This window comes from Lynx canadensis, chromosome F2 (assembly GCF_007474595.2).
Source record: "Lynx canadensis isolate LIC74 chromosome F2, mLynCan4.pri.v2, whole genome shotgun sequence".
Classification (NCBI taxonomy): domain Eukaryota; kingdom Metazoa; phylum Chordata; class Mammalia; order Carnivora; family Felidae; genus Lynx; species Lynx canadensis.
Window position 1 is genome coordinate 18,923,678 of NC_044320.2, and position 19,224 is coordinate 18,942,901.

The window sequence follows — 19,224 nt, forward strand, 5'->3', positions numbered from 1 at the left end:
GTCTCATTAGAAGTAATACAAATGAGAAGACAGTCCAGTGAGATCTTTCCGTGTACTGAAAAAAAAGAAAAACCTGTCAAAACTATTATCTAGTGAAAATACCTTTCAAAATTAAGGTGAAATGAAGACTTCTTCCAACATTTTACAAAGGCTGAAAACTCGTCACCTGAAAGAACTGTTTCTGTACAACAACAAGAAATGCTCAAGAAGGTCCTTCATTCAGAAAGAAAATGATATGAAATAGAAATATGGGTATACAGGAAAGAATGGCTCTGTCCTGTTAAGATGAGAACCCTCCCATCCTTGATGTCTAGATACAATGCCATACTAATCAAAATTTCAGCAGGTTTTTCTATACAAATTGAAGAATGGATTTAAAAATTCATATGGAAATGCGAATAGAATATGCATGGAGAAATAGCCAAACGGTTTTGAAAACAAAGTTGGACGATTAACACCACCTCATTCAAGACTTTTTATAAAGTCTTTAGAACCTGCATCCGCTGCTGAAGGGGAACGAAAAATGGTACAACCACTTTGATAACACAGTTTGGCAATTCTTTAAAATGTTAAACACACACCTACCGTATGAATTAGCAATTTTACTCCAAGCTGTTTACCCAAGAGAAATGAAAGCATGTGTCCACTAAAAACAAAACAAAATGAAACCAAAACAAAACAAAACACAGATGTTCATAGCACCATTATTTGTAATAACCTAAAACTAGAAAGGACCTACGTGTCTGTCAGAAGGTGCATGGGTAAGCAAACAGTGGTGTATCCATACAGTGGTTACCACTTGGTCATAAAAGGGAGTGAACTATTGACACAGCTACGACATGTATGAATCTCAAAGTAATTACACTGTGTAGAAGATAGAAAGGAATATGTACTAAATGATTCCATTTGCTAAAATTCTAAATAATGCAAACTAAGCTATAGAAAGAGAAATGGAGAGAAGCAGTGTCATCAAGGTGGATATACATCTGTCCAAACTTACTGCACACTTAAAGTACGGTTGATTGTATGTCAATTGTATCTCAGCAACACTGTTAAAAAATAAATGCAGTTATAGTTTTCCAGAAAAGCTGGACTATTTTCTATTCTTGAACACCTCAGTATTTGTGAGTCTCTGCCCCTGGTCATGGATGGTCCCCGCAGCCTGGAATGCCCTCTCTTCATTCCCCAGCTGTCAAATCCTCTTATTCTGTAAGCCCCATCTAACATGCCTTTCTCTTCCTGAAGGATTTCCTGATCCTTACACTCCAGCATGCCTTCCTTGGATACTCCATGCTTCCTTAATGGCACACCTGTTCTGCCATGTATTAGAATTATTTTGGTGCCATCCCCCTCATTAAGCTATAAATGGCTTGGACTACATCCAGCTTATCTTTGTATCCCATTGCCCACCCACCCCCCATGCCTAGCCGACTCCTGTACTCATGCAAGGGTATTTTTAATTCAATATTTGGAGGACACATTTTCCCAAAGATACAAGTATTAATTCATAAATCAAATGGTCACAATAGAATGCTCTTCTTACTCTGCTATAGTTTGACCTTCCTTTAATATCTAAAGTGTCCTTCCCCTTGCATTTCTCCTGCAGCCACCTCTGTCACTGCAGAGATGTCCCAGTCTTGCCTCCAGTCTCTCTCCCCTCCAATCCCATCTCCCCGGCACCATCTCACTAAAATACAGCTTGATCGCATCACTTGCTTTAATGAAATTCTGTCTGTGGGTCCCCTTTGGACTCTCCCGTTTGTGATCCCACTTCCTCGTCCACCTCTCCCCTAAACTTTGTCCAGGCCATTAAAGAACTACACACAGTTTCCATAATGTGCAATACAGTTTTCCCCTTCTGTCCTCTGTTCAGCTGTCCCTCTCCCTGAGATACTCCCCTTGGCTGCTACTACTCCTTTTTGATTTAGCCAACTGATTCTCTTCCTTCAAAAGTGAGCTTCAGGATCATCACTGTTCCAAGGATTGCATTTGTGATAATTCAGCCCACTCCTGTTTGTAGTTGAGGAAACTGAAATGGAGAGAGGTTGAGTCCTTCACTCAAGGATGTTCAGCTCGTAGCCAGTGCATAGACCAAGACTGACTGACTCCATTAACGAAATTCTAACCCCCGTACCATTTGGCCTGTCCTGGAGGGCAAGCATGGGGTTCTTGTTTGCCAGCACCTTCCTTCAGCACTGTGGACATGGCTATGTTGTTGGACTCAGTATCCCTAATACCTAGCAGACTGCCTGGCAGAGAGCAAGCATTCAATAAACATTTTTGCGTGAGTGATTCATGCCCCATCTCAATAACTGGTTGCTTTGGGTTTTTTGTTTTGTTTTGTTGTGTTTTGTTTTGGAAGACTTATATTGAAATCTTGGTAAAAGCAGTCCAGGCTAATTGAGAAACAGTCCTCATGCAGACTGCCCAAGGGTACAAAGCTGAAAATAGAAAGTTTAATCAATTGACTTGCACATCTGGAGGGAACAAGTGTTTTGAATGTTATAGGCAGGGGCAGGCATCTGACCAGCTGAGGAGCTCAGCTCTCCCTGGTAGCAACCCCAGAATCTGGGCATTCTTCTCTCCCCTCCATGGCCTGCCCTTCTCCTGACTCCTCCTCCCCATGCACCTCTCTGTCAAGAAGTAGAAATCTTCAAATAAATTTCCTTTATGTGTAATAACTTTCCAGTTCTATTTTAATGCCTATTTTCTTAAAAAAAAAAAAAAAAACTAATGAAGTCAAAATAAAATTAAACAAATCTAACCCATAGCTTTCCTGCTTCACAAAGAGATTGACTCTCTTCCCAACTTGGCACCTTGGCATTTACTGTAAGAATGAGGAAGATTGAATTTCATGTAGTGTGACCTTTTGAAACTTGGGATGATCATTAGCATTATTCTGATTTTCACTCTCTCTTGCAACCAGTGCAGAATTGCATGACAATTTAAAACTTGTCTAGATAGTTCAGATACAGATTTTTTAAAAATAGCAATTTTGTGGGTAGCTGATTTGTTTGTGCTTGTTTAAATCCTTCAAGTAATGAAATGATTATTGCTATCTACAAAAGAGGTGAATGTGTCTTTGAGCAAAGGCTTCACAGAGAAAATAATTATGAAGCTGTCATGTCCATAAATACTTTGACAATGAAATATCTACAAAGTATTACAGTAACTGTTTCAAATGCAGAAAGAGGTATCAGCCCCAAATTCAGGACCAGCCCTCTGGAAAATTATAAAGAAAGTTAAGTTGGCCTCAGCACATCATGAGCTCTCTGTGCCTAGTCTCTGAACTTGGATAAACATGGTTGGTAAGAAGTCTGGATTCTAGGTTCAATAATACTACTACCTGTCGGTGTGACCTTGGATAAATAAATCATGTCTTCCCTGAAGTTAGATTTTTCATCTTTGAAATGAGTGCTTGAGTTAAATGACCTTTGAATTCTTTCTAGATTGCTAAATCTCACTTTGATCATTCATTTATTCATACATTAAATTAGGATAATTTTAGTTTCTGCTTCTCCGCTTTATCTAGTGCTCCCATACTAACTAAAATTGCCTGTGGTCTTTTTCACTTTCTGAACCCCAATTCCCTGGCTACTCTAGTCCCTTCATGTGATAGAGGAATCCTTCTCGTCTCATCCAACTTTGGCCTCGTCTTCACCATTCTCCTGGGGACCTCTTCTCTGCTGGGTAGTGGCTACTAATAATCCTTCTTGAAGGAATGTTAACAGCTCAATGGCCTTCTCCTGGTAACACATCTTCTCCTGGAGATACAGTGGTTCTGCCCTTCTCCCCTTTTCTTCTCCTCCCTCCTTTAAAAAAAAGGAAAAAAAAGACATAGTAGAAATTAAAACAGAATGGATGAGTGATATTTTGGGTTTGGTGGAGTACTGTTACTGTTGTATAAGAAGCTGCCAACTTCACGGTGGTAAGTTATTGCTTAGTTTATTAAGAGCTGAATAAAAGGTTGTCTGCTCCTAAAATAGATACATATTGGGAATTAGGAATTTTTCATGTTACATGAAAACTTAAGAAAGTGTGTGCTTGTCCAAGATTGCTGGACTGTAATCTCAAGGAACACAGAAACCATATCTGTGTTGAGTCCCATTCCCCTCATGTGCCCAATGCCAGGTCTAGGTACTAGGCACTCAAAAATAATTGTAAGCTAATGAATAAAAAGGCCTCTTGCAATTTTGTACATGAGTGAGACAAATATATCTCATTGTTTTACATGCAACTCTGACATAAATGAGTTAGATGGCATCCACTTCTGTTCTTACCTTTAAGATATAAGTTCATCCTTTGAATTAATATTCCTTGCTGTTTTAATTTTGTATCATCTTTTAACCTTGATTTACATATTTATAAGGCTGTCTGCTTTTACATCCAAACTGGATAAAGTTCACAAGACCACAAATTGATTATTTTAAGCCCAAGAAAATCATGTATGACAAATTATCTGATAAACAAAATACTATAAAATAAAATAAACATTTTGGAGTTGACTGCTATTACACATTATCCATGGAAACGATTCTCATGGGACATTAAAACATGTTTGACTTTTTAAAAATATATTAAAGAAATGATTTAGAACTGAAGTACCTTTTACATTAGCATTAAATTCACCATTCAAGACTGAAAGGGTTAACGTCTAGTAAGGGAGAAACAAAACATACAGGGAGGCAGTTATAGAACTTTCACAAGAGGTTGGAAAGGTAGCCACCATAGTCTGGACAAAACTTTTAGTAATAGAGCCATCCATTCACCTAGCCTAGGAGATACTTATGGGTTACCCATCTGTGTGTCAGGCAATGGGGGGATATTAACATATATATATATATGATATGATATATAATATATATCATAACATAATGTATAAACTATAAAGGGATAAGTCTTGAAAGAGAAATTTTGAGATGACCAAAAGCCACAACTCTCTCTAAGCTTGGGGCAATCACGAGCTACATATCAGAGCCACATTTCAAAATGCTTTCTAGAAATATTGAATAGACAACATAAGTACTCCCAATTCCTACTCCCATGTCCATGGCAGACGTCAATATATGATGATGCTACTTTTCTAGTTGAGTCTAGAAGGAGACCTCAGCCTCTTTTAAAATTTTATTTCAGGCAACCATTACCATTTGATCGAAGTTGCCCTGCAAAGTAAAACTTCTATTCCATCCTAGACAACTGATTGCCCTAGCTCCACTGAGAAAACTTGGTAATTTACAATCTGGTTAGCTCTTTGAAAGGGAGATACAACCAAGATAAAACTTATAAACCTTGGAGACTGAATGGGTACCAGGAGAAGAGAACAGGAGGCACAAGAATGATTGGCTTATCCAAACTGGATTATTGGGAAGATGTTGATTCCATTAAAACAAAATAACCATAGAACAGACCGACTCTTCGGGAGTAGCCGGTAGATGTATACCCTACAAGTTTGAAGTTATTAGAAGATATCTAAATGAAGACGGAGATATTTACCCAAACTTGTGTTTCTTTCCAAATCTGAACCATTTCAACTTTTTATCTTATTAATAGACATTGTCATTCATTCAGCTGTCTAAGCCAGAAACCTCCTTGACACTTCTCTCTTCCCCATCTCTCATAGCTGATCCATCATAAAGTCCTATCAGTTTTATTTTCTGTACTTTACTTTTTTAAAAAATTTTTTAACATTTATTTATTTTTGAGAGAGAGAGAGAGACAGAGTGGGGGGGGAGGGGCAGTGAGAGAGGGAGACGCAGAATCTGAAGCAGGCTGCAGTCCCTGAGCTGTCAGCACAGAACCCGATGGGGGGCTTGAACCCACGAGCAGTGAGATCATGACCTGAGCCAAAGTCGGACGCCTAACCGACTGAGCCACCCAGGCGCCCCTTCTGTACACTTTCTAATCCATGTTCTTTATACCATTTCTACTACTAGGTATTGTGCAAGACGTATTTTACACACACACACACACACACACACACACACACACACAAATCTCTTTGTTGTTTATTTGAAATTCAAATTTAACTGGACATTCTATATTTTTATTTGCTAATTCTGGTCCAAAATAATCTAATTCAAAAGAAGCAAAATAGATGTCCAGACTCCAGACACTGAGCTCTGGACTGGACTCTGGGATGGACTGTTAATTCTGTCAGTGTATAATATTAAGAATCTAGAGACAAATGTACATTTATTTGACCTGCATAGCACATTGCATATTTAGATGGCTTTAAAAAAATCAGTTGAGCAAGGTCAAATCACAGAGTATTCTGTGAGGTACAGATGAAGTACGTAGCAGAAAAAACAAAATGTTTTCTCTGGTTTGACATTAGCTGACTCCTCTTCTAAAACTTTGATAACAATATCATTCCCCTAGGAAAGTTGAAGTGCTGAAATTCTTCACATATTTTGTAAATTTATGTGTTACTGAAAAGCTGAAACCCAGCCAATAGGAGAGATATCGTCAGGCTCCCTCAGAGCCTAGCAGAATACGATGTCGTGCGTGACCTGTTTTTGAAACGGGATATTGTGAAAAACAGCAGAACACCTTTCTGGCTTCTTTTCTATTAACTGCTCACACTTGACATATTCCTTAGGTGATCTCATTAGCTCCCATCGCGGCAACCAGATTCCTAAATCTACATGCTTAGCGGGGGATTGTAGTTTCAGGCAATAGAAGCAACTCTAGCTGAGGATATTAGCGGGCTCACATATTTTACAAAGAGCTCAGAGAGACAGGCCAGGCTCCGCACCCATTCACATTGTGAAGGCTGTTCTAGAAAAGACACCACTGTTGCCACCACTTAACAACCATGTCTCAGCTCCCACAACTGCCTCAGCTTGCACCAGTGACAACTGGGGACTGGCCAAGCTCTGCCACTGGTGCCATTTAGATCTGGATGCTTCCACCGCCATCCTTGCCAGAAGATGGATTCCATACACAACTACTTTCTCACGGTGCATCCTTGCCGTGTTGAGTGCATGGCTCTGAGTCCCGACAGCAAGAAAGACTGGGGGCTTGAATCCTGGCTTCTACCATGGGGAAGCTCAACTCATAATTTAGAAAACTTTCCAAATACGCAGCAAGGGTATCTGAAAGATGTTGAGCAGCAACCAAGGTGAAAAATGTTCTCTTTTTAGCAAAAAACCATGTTTTATAAACATCCTACTCAATGGAACAGAACGATGAAGACAGGCCTTATAGTCAGATGCACTAGGGATCCAGTTCCGGCTTTGCCTCTTACTAACTGGAAGGCCCAACACACCAGCCTCTCTGAGGTGCCGTCTTCTCCTCTGTGAGGTAAACACACTAAAACCATGCACCTCATAGATGGTGGGAGGGATGAAATGAGGAGAGGGAACATGTTTGGTGGTGAAGTTTTCACCCCCACAGGACAAGGTCCTCTCCTCATGATGAATATTGTGAATACAGATCGTTCTATCTCTTTCTTTTGAAGTCTTTTAGTTCCAACCAACTTGAGGATTTTAAAAAAGAATCTAAGTTTTTCTGTAGTGTATTCTTGTTCACATAGGAATATTTTTCCTAGTGAAAAGGTGTGCAGACATTCCTTTCCTTCAAGAAACTTTTCTTCTCGTATTTGTGTGATGGCATTTCAAGAAAATATTAGACATTAAAGAAAAGCAGACAACTGGAGATAGAAGAACACCTCAAAGTTCACCTGTGTAGAGACAGCCACTGTTAATGGTGCCATGTATTTGTCGGTTGGGAAATATTTTTTATCAGCCATGGGAATCCCAGATTCACAGACTGGAAGCAATCGTAATGACAATGACCATGTAGTTTGAGTCCTCCTCAGTTCCCAGTGGCTGCTGCAAGGCCGCAGGCCTTATGCTTCTGGCTACCTTCATCCGTGTTTCCTCCAGCCTCACGCTGGAGGGGAAAGGTCACGTGAAACTTTTGTTGCCTGGCCGCCAGTTTTATTTATTAAGTTCGTGTCAGGAGGCTTCAAGTTCTATGTGTTGGCCTCGTGTTTCTGAACAGGGGAAGCAGAGAACTCTGGGAAATATTAATCGTCTCCGTGGGAGTCTTTGAAAGAGTAAGAGGGTAAGAAAATTACTCTTTTATTGTGAGGTTTGCCAAATGATCTCTGAGAAGCTGTGATATCATTCATAGGCTGTGCCAAGCTGGATGGAAACTGCTCATCTTGGCAGACATCTAGAGCGAGCGTGTAATTCCTCGGGGTTGGGACGGGCCTTTATCAGAAATAGTTCCATAGGCAGTATTTACATAACTGTGGTGGAGTGTGAGAATAAACACAGCTGTGGCATTGCCCTAAATATTTCTATTCAGCAGGGAATTAAAAGAGAACTTTATCGCTGAACTACAGATAAACACAATTCATCAAGCAGTGGTCAGTTCAACTGGGGAACAAAATAGGAGTTATAAAAGACCAGGCTGCTGAAAATAGCTCCAATCAGCCATCCTGACTTTATTGCTCCTTCACTCCCTCCCTCCCTCCTCTTTCCCGCTTCCAGAAATGTAGGACTCATCAGCTAGCGAGGAGGTTGTCCAGATTTTTTTTTCTTTTTTTTAGTGCCAGGAGGGAGGTAGAAGGCACTCTGATTTACTGACGATGGCCTACTATGGCCCTGCATGCTTCTGTGTGTTTTATATATACCCCTCATTCCTTTCTCTTTCTGCATCTAGAATTGAATGTTGGTGGGGGTAAGGTTTTTTGTCTGTTTTTTTTTTTTTGGAGGGGGTGTTTTTTTTTGTTTTTGTTTTTTGCCAAAGAGAAGACTTTTTAACGCCAATATGTGTTGAAGTGGAAGCATGATTGCCATAGTTCTAAGCGATCTGCATCTTACAAATTACTTTAAGCATCTGTGTGTTTTACACATTAACGCAGTTCTCATTCAACTACCCGCAAGAAGATAGTTACATGGTGTGTTAGTTTTCTAGGACTGCCGTAACAAAGTGGGCACAAACTGGAAAACTTAAAACGACAGAAATTTATTCTCTCTCGGTTTTGGAGGCCAGACGTGTGAAATCAAAGAGTTGGCAGGGCTGGTTCCCTCCAGAGGCTTTGAGGGAGAAACCATCCCACGCCTCTCTCCCAGCTTCCAGTAGTTGCCGATGTTTGGCATTCCTTGGCTGTGGATACATCCCTCCAATCTCTGTGTCCATCTTCATATTGCCTTCTTCTCTGTGTGTCTTTTCTATCTCTTACAATGGCACCCCCTTGGATTTAGGACCCACTCTAATTCAGTGGGTAGTTAATGGGAAAAGGACGTCAGCACCAGCCTTACATGAATTACTTCTGCAAAGGTTGTATTTCTAAATCAGTCACATTCTGAGGGTCTGGGTAGAAATGAATTTGCAGCAACATTATTCATCCTACTATACATGGTGAGCTTCTTGGGGACAGGGACCATGTACTCTCCATGCCTCTGTGGCCCCCAACACGTGCTAAGAAATTCTTGTATTAAGAAATCACCACATGTTTCCATGTCTATTTTGTAACTCAAGAGATTTACTAGGATTTACATGCCTGTCTCTTTATTTATGGTGCAGCTAGGAAAGAGAGAACTTGCTTATATGTGCCTGTATGTGCAGATAGTTCACAAGCATTGTATTCACTAATACAGTTCCTTTTCCCAGTTTCCGAGCCAACGAAAGAGTCTTAAAATGCCAAAAGCGTAAATGACAACTGCTAACATCAGGATTTACAAGTTCACAGAGCACTTTCACAATCACTATCTCATTTGATGCTCTAGTAACCTCTGACGGTTTTATTATAAGTATCTCCATTATAATCATCATTATCACTTCATCATCATTCTCATCATCACCACCACCACTCCTATTTTATAGGGGAGACTCAAGGCTCATTGAAATCATGTGATCTGTTTGTGGTCAGTGAATGAGTCAGGATTTTTAGTTGTATTTGACAACCCAACTCAAATTAAGCAGAAAGGGGAACATAGGAGAAAAGTACAAAGATATGCTGTGTGTCAGGTATGGCTGGATCCAGGACTCTCAGCTCTGCTTTCCTCAATGTTGGCTTTGTTTGCAGGCAGACCCTCTGATCCATGATGTTATTTGATCCCTTTGTATATATGATGAGGAAAAAACAAAAACAAAAACAAAAAAAAACCCATCTCCTTAACAGTTATTCCTCCAGGAATCCTGGGCCTGAATCTCCATGACTTAAATTATATCACACCTACAACCCTCACCATTGAGCCCCCAAACTAATAAAGCTGAGAATGGGGGTGTAAAGCCTGGTGCCAGAAAGGGGAAATGGAGATTGGGCAGACGGAACCACAGATAGTCATAAGAGAGTATAGTTCATAAATGACAGAACTTGGACTTGAGACAAGGTTGTGTTAATCTACAGGCCAATCTACCTGCTCTTGCTCCCCTCCCCCTTCGCTGCCATTCCAACACAGTGAGTACACACAATGGATACGTGGAACAAAATTCAGAAGACAGAAAGTGAGATAGTGAAATCTCCTTTCCAGTCTTTTCCTCTTGTCACACTTTCCCTGCTCATTGAACCCACCTGAATACATTTCCCAGCACAGTCTCCACCTTTACAAGCATTTATATACATCATTTTTAAATCAGTGGCATGACACGAGTCTCGCTGTTCTGCCCCGTGTTTTTGCACCTCCATTGTGTCATGTGGATTTGGTTCCCTGACTTTAATGACTTCAGCTACCCGGCCACTGTAGCATTTTCGCACACCTTAATTTTCCCACCCTTGAGTTTTTCCTATTTTCCTTTTCTTTCTCTCCCACCCCCTCCTTCCCCTATTTTTACTTTATGTCTTCATATTTAGCTCCTGTGCATTTGCAAATTGATGAAGTAGTTATTGGAGTTGAAATTGCTTTAAAAAAATGGGTGTTATGAAATATTTGAAAGTGGTTCTTTTGGGGTATGCTGTCAGCAAAATATTCCAGAAAGGTAAAACAATTTCCCATCTCCTTTCATCCTCGTGGTTGCTTAGTTTAGGTAGTTGAGAAAACACAGGGGGCATCAACAAACGTTTGTAGCTCTAATGATGGCTGCAAATCTTAGCAACTTACGCTCTTAAACATGAGCCTGGTGTGGCTGTTTTGGGTAGAACAGAGGTAGATGGGATAATAGGGGATGTATTATCAGGTTTGCTCCAAATCATCCAAGATCTCGCAGAAGACTCATGCCGCTCTTCCCAAAGTTATCCTTTTTCCATTCCAGGATGTTAGAGATAGTCCTTGTATGACTTTTTCATTTTTCCTGGGACTAGACTTTGCTCCAAGTCCAAATACTCTGAAAAAGAGTTGAACCAAAGCCCACCTGGGAGGACTCTTCCTGCTACATGGGGCCCCTACGTTTGGGAAGACTATTCATGGCAAACTAGACCTGATCAGACCAGCTTGGCATTTTGACATCTCACGCACGCATTGTATCTCAGTTGGTCTTCCCAATAACCTTAAGAGGCAAGTGTATTGAGCCATTTTACAGATAAGGAAATTGAGGCTTAGGGAAGTTAAGTAACTTGCCTAGTGCTTCACAGCCATCAGATTTTAGAGCCAGCCTGAACCCAAACTCTAGGTGCTTCACAGCTACTGTCCAGCACATGTACTTTAAATTGGTGGGAAAATGGGCTGCTGAAGGAACGTAGCCAGCCCAGGAATGGAACTTCTTTCTGTGTCCCTTCGTGCTGTAAAACATGCAGTGCACGGGGTCACATTTTGGCAAAATGAGCTTCAGTGACAAATTAGGCTAACGGGCATGTATTTGAGGTTCATGCTAGTTATATATATATATATATATATATATATATATATATATATATATATGTATTTATGTATATATGTGTGTGTGTGTGTGTGTGTGTGTGTGTGTATATATATATATATATATATGTATTTACGACCCGGTCTCCACCCGGTGCTCTACATATAATAACAGAGGCTGGGTGGTAAAATAAATAGCAGTTCCTTCTTGCTGTCTGGGGGAAACCAGCTACCATGTCATGAAGATACTTAGTAGCGTCTGCAAAAGCCCATGTTGCAAGGAACTGAGGCCTCCTGTAGACAGCCAGACAGCCAGATGAGTGCACCATCCAAAAAGTGGAGCCCCAGTCAAGCCTTCAGATGCCAAAGCCACCGCTGACATCCTGACTGCAAATACACGAGAGCCCTTGAACCAGAGACACCCCACTAAGCCACTCTCAAATCCATGCACCTCAGAAACTGAAATAACAAACGTTTGGGGTTGTCAGCCGCTTAATCACGGGGGTAGTTGTGACACAGCCGTGGACAGCTAATGCACTGCCCGGGAGCCCTCTGCTGTGCTGCCTTCTGATGACACTCAGCTCTGCAGAGGGCTTGAACTTGGGCTGAGAGAGGCCTGCCATGGCCCTTAATCCATATAATTTATGGAACATTTAAAGCATATACTCAGGCGTCAACCTCTGGAAATTCCTAGGTCTGGGATGGGGTCCAAGCATCTGTATTTAGTTAAATGATTCAAAACAAAAACCAAAACCTATTCAGGGGTGTCTGAAGAATATTTTCGATTGAGAGCTTTTTCTGCCCCCCCCCCTTTTTTTTTTTGGACTATAAAAAGCCACAGGCCTATGGTGTCCTCTGTGTTCTTTCTTTGAGACTTTGAGGCTGCTTGGAGGAGTTCGATCCCCTTTTGGCATGTCCTCCTCAGCCACTGGGAGCCCTGGCAACCAACCAAGCTCAGGGCTTCTTATGAACCCATAGAGCAGCACTTCCTCAAACTTGAATTGCATCAGATATACCTGGAGGGTGATTCCTGAGCCCCACCCCCAGAATTCCTAACTCTGTGGCTCCAGGGTGGGAACTGAGAATTTGCTTTTCTAGTAAGTTCCCCCGCTGCTGCTGCTGCTGCTGCTGCTGCTGCTGCTGCTCTGCCACACTTTGAGAACCACCACGAGAAAAGCACAGGACCTGCTACTTTGCCCCAGAAATAGTCCAAGATCCTCCCTGTACTTCAGGCAACGACAACAATTGAAGACAAACAAAAACTCCTAGGTTTTGCCTGAGATAAAAGTAATCCACGGTGATAGATATCCGGATAGTGGTGATATTGGGGGGGGGGACAATAATTGGAAAGGGAGCACCTGTAATGTTCTGTTTCTTGATCTGAGTGGTGGTTACACAAAGGCATTCCCTCTACAAAGGTACTTTTGAGCCGTGCACTGCAATTTGTACACATTTCTGTCTACATTATACTTAAAAAGTTTACTTAAAAATTAATGATGATAAATGCTGTCAAAGCCTGGGGAAAACAGACCTCTGCATCATTAGCCTGTACCTTTGTTTACAAGTCAGCTTTCCTCTGGGGGCATGCCGACAATCCAACAAAGAAGATATTTTTGGTTTCCTTTCTTTTTTGCTGGCATCATTTGTATATGTGTGTGTGACACCTGGGGAGTGGCGGCTTCCCAAGCCATCATTTGTTTAAAAACAAATCCAGGTCTTCAAAAGGAAATACTGCAAATGAAATACTGGCAGGTTTTAAATTTAGAGAATAACAGATCATGTTGGAATAATTTGCAAAGCACATTGAGGGGCACCCTGGCTGGCTTAGCTGCTGGAGCGTGTGACTCTTGATCTCAGGGTTTTGGGTTTGAGCCCCGCATTGGGTGTAGAGATTATGTAGAAATAAAATCTTTAAGGGGCACCTGGGTAGCGCAGTCAGTCGAGTGTCCGACTCTTGATTTCCATTCAGGTCATGATCCCAGGGTCATGGGATCAAGCCCGACATCAGGCTCCTCACTGACTGTGGAGCCTGCTTAAGATTCTCTCTCTTCCTCTACTCCCCTCCCTTGCTCACTCACTCTCTGCATATGTAAAATTAAAAAATAAAGTAAAAAATAAAATCTCTAAAATAAGGAAAAAACAAGCAAAAGTGCCTTGAACTCTCATTAATGCTTTCTGAGAACCCTGGTTGGTATTTGGTTATGTAACTATACTGAACAGTAAGAACTTTGGGCAAGATTTATCTCTCGTTTCTTTGAAAAGTGCCCAAGAGGCATGAGATTTTTTTTTTTCTTCTGAGTGAGGACAAATGTCACCTAAAGAATTCCCTGTGTTATCACAGGAAACCTTTGGAGTCTTAGCGAAGAGTCTTGTTTTGCACATTTTTTACCAAAAAAAAAAAAAAAAAATGCTAATTATTGCTAAAACTCCCCCAGAGACATTCCACTTTCGAAATCATTCCTTTTCTCTAATTTAAGTTTATGAGTAAAAAGGTCTACTCTCTCTAAAAGTTTGGTTTTGAATGTAAAGGAGGCCAGGTTGCATTGGGACTTATTTTCAGGTGATTTGCAAAATTGTTAGTTTGAAACTCAGGAACTAAGGGTACTGTTGAGCATAAGAATAGACTCGAGACAGCTGTGGAAGACAAGGGTGCTCCCCTACTGAATGTTGTCCAGTCTTGAGGAGAGACACTGTAACACAGTATCTAAACTCATGGGCTTTTGAGCCTAACCAACATAGGTTTGAATCCTAGAACCACTGTGTGGCCTTGAGTAAATTCTTCCTCTCTCTGAACAAACTTCAGGTTTTTTTTCTTCTGTTACATAGGATTAATAGTATCAGTCCTGGGAATATTAGGAGAAATATATTTATAAATAGTAAATATTTGGGGTGCCTGGGTGGCTCAGTCGGCCAAATGTTCTTCTTTTGGTTTGGGCTCAGGTCATGATCTGACAGTTTCACGAGTTCGAGCCCCACCTCAGGCTCTGCACTGGCAGCGAGGAGCCTGCTTGGGATTCTCTTTCTCCCTGTCTCTCTGCAGCCTCCCACCCACTTACACTGTCTCTCTCTCTCTCAAAGTGAATAAACGTAAAAAATTAAAAAACTTAAAAATAGTAAATATTCAGTGAATTGTAGCATAATAATGAAGGGACAAAATAATAAATGGGTCATTTTTATTCAGTTTGAATTTCCCAATCCCTACATCTTTCTGATACAAACACGAATGTAAAAGTATTTATTTGCATGTATACATGAATGAATAAATGTGGGGTTTTTTTTCTCCCTATAATAAAAATTACCTGTCTTAAAGATTATAGGTGTGAAGGACAGGTTAATGGTTGCCAGAAATTTGGGATGGCAGTGGAGAGGGGAGCATTGTAACAACTGGGGATAGCTGGAGGGAGGGCTTTTTGGTGATGGAATAGTCCTGTCCTCTCCTCTCCTCTCTCTGCTTTCTCTCCTTACCTTCTGTCTTTTCCTTCTTTCCTCTGTTTTTTCCTTTCTCTCCTTCCTTCCTTTCCTTTCCTTTCCTTTCCTTTCCTTTCCTTTCCTTTCCTTTCCTTTTTCCTTCCTTCCTTCCTTCCTTCCTTCCTTCCTTCCTTCCTTCCTTCCTTCCTTCCCTGTTTGACTTTAAATAGAACAACTGTTAGTGCATCTCTCTGCCCAGTGTTACCCCTTCCTAGGCCAATTTACTTCTTCAACACACATGTCTAAGGGTAAGTAGTAGGTAAATGTGCCACAGACAGGATTCCTAAGGAGTACAAAGTTTGGTCATCTATGATTCTTCAATATTCCCAATTAATACTGAGCAGTAGGATTAAGAGTGTGGCTAGATATTTCAGTATACTTCCTACAGGAGCAGCAAGGATGTGAGCATACTATTACAATCCTCTGTGGATTAAGAGGTAAAACAAATTAACATCAGCTCATAGTTTGGAAGTTTTGATATGATACTATTGATAAGCCAGTCAGCCGAATAACAAGAAATCTAAATAGCCTTAATTCAGTTGATGTCCCCAGGTTCTAGAACAATGCCTGGGCACTCAGTAGATGTTTGTGGTTGAACAAATAAAGGAAGGAATGAATGATGGGAGCATTAAGACAAACCACGTGAAACTGACAGAGTACAAAAGTAAAAGTAAAGAATTCATTCACCTTTTGTGGCCCAGACTTGACAAAGTATGATCTGCCAGGAAACATTCTAACCCTTCTCTCTTTGCTTCTCTAGGCAGCTTGAAATTCACTCTCCAGATGCTAAGCACACAGTGATTCTAAGGAGCAAGGACTCAGCCACTGCCCAGGCCTGGTTCAGTGCCATCCATTCCAATGTTAGTGACCTGCTGACCCAAGTGATTGCTGAGGTCAGAGAGCAGCTGGGGAAAACAGGCATTGCTGGGAGCCGAGAGATCAGGCATCTGGGCTGGCTTGCAGATAAGGTAAGGAAAATGCTCCCCTGGTAATAGTCATTTTCCCCAGTGATTCCCCAGCACCTGTTGCAGCCATGAAGTCAGTTACCTCGTGCCACACGCTGGGTCCCTCATTCACAGGCTGCTCGGGTTTCTTGGCCATTTCCACCAGGTTTGCTTTTGTGTTATACATGGGGGCTGTGTCTTCATCAGCTCTGGCTCCCCCAGATATAGTCCAATACATTGCAGATTGCAGGTGGCCACAGATTGTTGAATGGATGAATGAGTTAAGTGAGCGGATGGGTATTGACTCTCACACATAGGAAGGTTGGGGAAAATAAACTCAAAATGGAGCTTTTGCCTTTTGAGGTAAGGAAGTTGCAAATGTTGCTTTAAAAGGGGGGTTTCTGGGGGCATCTGGGTGGCTCAGTCAGTTGGGGGTCCGAACTTCAACTCAGGTCATGATCTCACAGCTCGTGAGTTCGAGCCCCGCGTCAGGCTCTGTGCTGACAGCTCGGAGCCTGGAGCCTGCCTCGGATTCTGTGTCTCCGTTTTTCTCTCTGCCCCTCCCTGGCTCGTGCTCTGTCTCTCAAAAATAAATACGCGGTCCGTGAGTTCGAGCCCCGCGTCGGGCTCTGGGCTGATGGCTCAGAGCCTGGAGCCTGTTTCCGATTCTGTGTCTCCCTCTCTCTCTGCCCCTCCCCCGTTCATGCTCTGTCTCTCTCTGTCCCAAAAATAAATAAACGTTGAAAAAAAAAAAAATTAAAAAAAAAATAAATAAATAAAAATTTAAAAAAAGGGGGGGGAGGGTTCTGTGTGTTTTCATGAACGTGCTTATTAACACAGATAGATACATTTACAAATAATAGCAATAATAATAACAAGGAGTCCTTAGCAACTACCAGCAACTCTTTTGACATATTATTTTATATTTTATCTGTATTCTTAAGTCAGCAGGCCCTAAATGCCATCGTTTGTGGGCACCAATGTTGTGCAAGGCATGGCGCTAGGCAGGAGTAGAGGGAAGTGTATAAGGATGAATGAAGATTTAACCTTTGTTCTTGGGGAGGACAGCTACGGTGGGAAGGACCTGGGGTCATGTTAACACTGTTCACTCTGATTTCTTTTCCCGAGTTACATGATATGTTGAAAATAGTAAAACTCCCTTTGCCACAATCTCCTGGGAATTAACCCTTCTCTTCATTTCAAAGGATTGAGCCTTTGCCATTATCCCTATACCTGATTGCTGTCCCTTGAACTTGACCTTGAGTGCTCAGGAACACTGGGCTTTTGGAATGGTCTGACCTCCCAGTGACTCACATTGTAATAGGAGGTAAATGGGAATAATGATTGTTGCAATAAACAGCCTCCCTGCCAGTGAACCGTGTCATCTGAGAAGGTCCAGTCAAACAGCACTTGAAAATAATACTTGAGCACAGCATTCGGCTGTTTTCCACCATTGTTCTTTGTTTGCACCAGTTCATGCCTGAGTCTGAGCCACAAAATTCAACACAGAGTGGGTTGTTTGATTTGGTGTCGTCCCATCTCTCACAGATTTCAGAGGATGAAAGGGGCAATGCAGGTCTTGGTAGCCCCCAGGGCATGATAAACAAAACCCACAGGTAGCTTCTGGAAACCTTATGGGCTGGGGTTCTCAGTGAAAACAATACTGCAAATCTGGATGACATCGTTTTAGAAGTCACAGTCTCTAACACTCTTTACTTTTTCCTTTCTCCAAATGTGTGGGGGAATCTTTCCATAGCAAGCAACAGAAAGCTCAACTCAGCTGAGCAAAAAAGTGCTATACCACTTTTTTTAAATTTTTATTTTTTATTTTTTACCACTTTTGAAAACTACAGTGTCCAAGGATCAACTTCAGGCATGGTGGGATCCAGGGATCCAAATAATGATATTAGACCTGCTTCTCCATCTTTTTGCACCCTGCCCACTTCATTGGTTTACACTTAGGCAAGCCCTCGACCTTGGCCCAACAGTTCCAGGCTTGTGATGCCCCTTACAGGTACCTGTCTCACTGAATAAAGACCTCTTTGCCTCCCACAGAAGATTGGAACTGAGATTCCTGAGATTAAGCCTAACTGACCTGACTTAGATCAGATGTTCAGCCCTGGGTTGTACTGAGATCAGCCTCATCCAAGCCATGTGCACTGACAGATGGGGACAGGCAGTTCTCTAATGCAAAGTCTGGCTGCTGTGCTAGGAGAAGTTGAATGGGTTGTGGAAAAGCCAGAGCAACAGACATTCACTCTAGAAGGAGAAGATGAGGATGAAAGATGTCCTCCCTTGGTTAAGGGTCTGGGTAGACTGGCAGATATTCTGCAGATTTCAGGGTCCTGGCAGGAGGTGGAAGGCAAACCTAAAAGTGATGGTTGGAAAGGATTTAATGCAGCAGTAATTTGAAAGGTGTGGCCAAGGTAAGGAAAACCAAGAAGAGATGGAGAAGTACTCCAGAGGCACCAATGGCACGAGGCCACTACCATCCCTTAATCTGCAATAACAAGGAAAAGGAGCGGTTACCTGAAGCTAGCGGGACTTGCAGCTCTAGAAAAGGGCCACCACCAAGAGCTGAGGCCTTTGAGAGGGAAGCACATCCGTACAAGTCCTGCCCGCTGATCTGCCAGTGTCTCCCACTGGCCGAGGCTGACTGGAAGCCAGAGGCAAGGGAGCCCCACTGATGCACTCCGACAAGGTCTGTCTCCCAAGGCACAAGCAGGGTGGAAAAGGGTAGAGACTGGACCCGGAGGGGCAAAGAGAGCTGTCCAGCATACACATCTCTCCGCCTTCCAAGTAACTGAGATGCTGTCCACTCCTGGAGTTTCTTTTTTCCATCTCTTTCAACATGAACTTCCCTACCATTTAGATGGTTGGAAAACAGAATTGTGTCGTTATTAATGATGTTGAAAGTTTTTCCAAAGATTCCATTTTCTCACTTAAAAGTTGTCTGCTTATCCCAGATTATCAGTAGACACATTATTAGGCATTCCCATGGAGCAGTAATAAAGGCTCCTAAAAAGCTCTTTTTGTTTTCAGAATAGTATTGTTCTTATGATATA

The 19,224-nt window shown here is 41.8% G+C and overlaps 1 protein-coding gene across 1 annotated transcript in view; it reads left to right on the top strand.

Annotated features, from left to right (window-relative positions):
- SNTB1 (syntrophin beta 1) overlaps positions 1-19,224 on the top strand; it is a 240,201-nt gene that overhangs the window by 129,002 nt on the left and 91,975 nt on the right. The window contains exon 3 of the mRNA XM_030303870.2: positions 15,976-16,183. Coding sequence (XP_030159730.1) covers positions 15,976-16,183 — 208 coding nt within the window. The remainder of the gene's footprint in view (positions 1-15,975; positions 16,184-19,224) is intronic.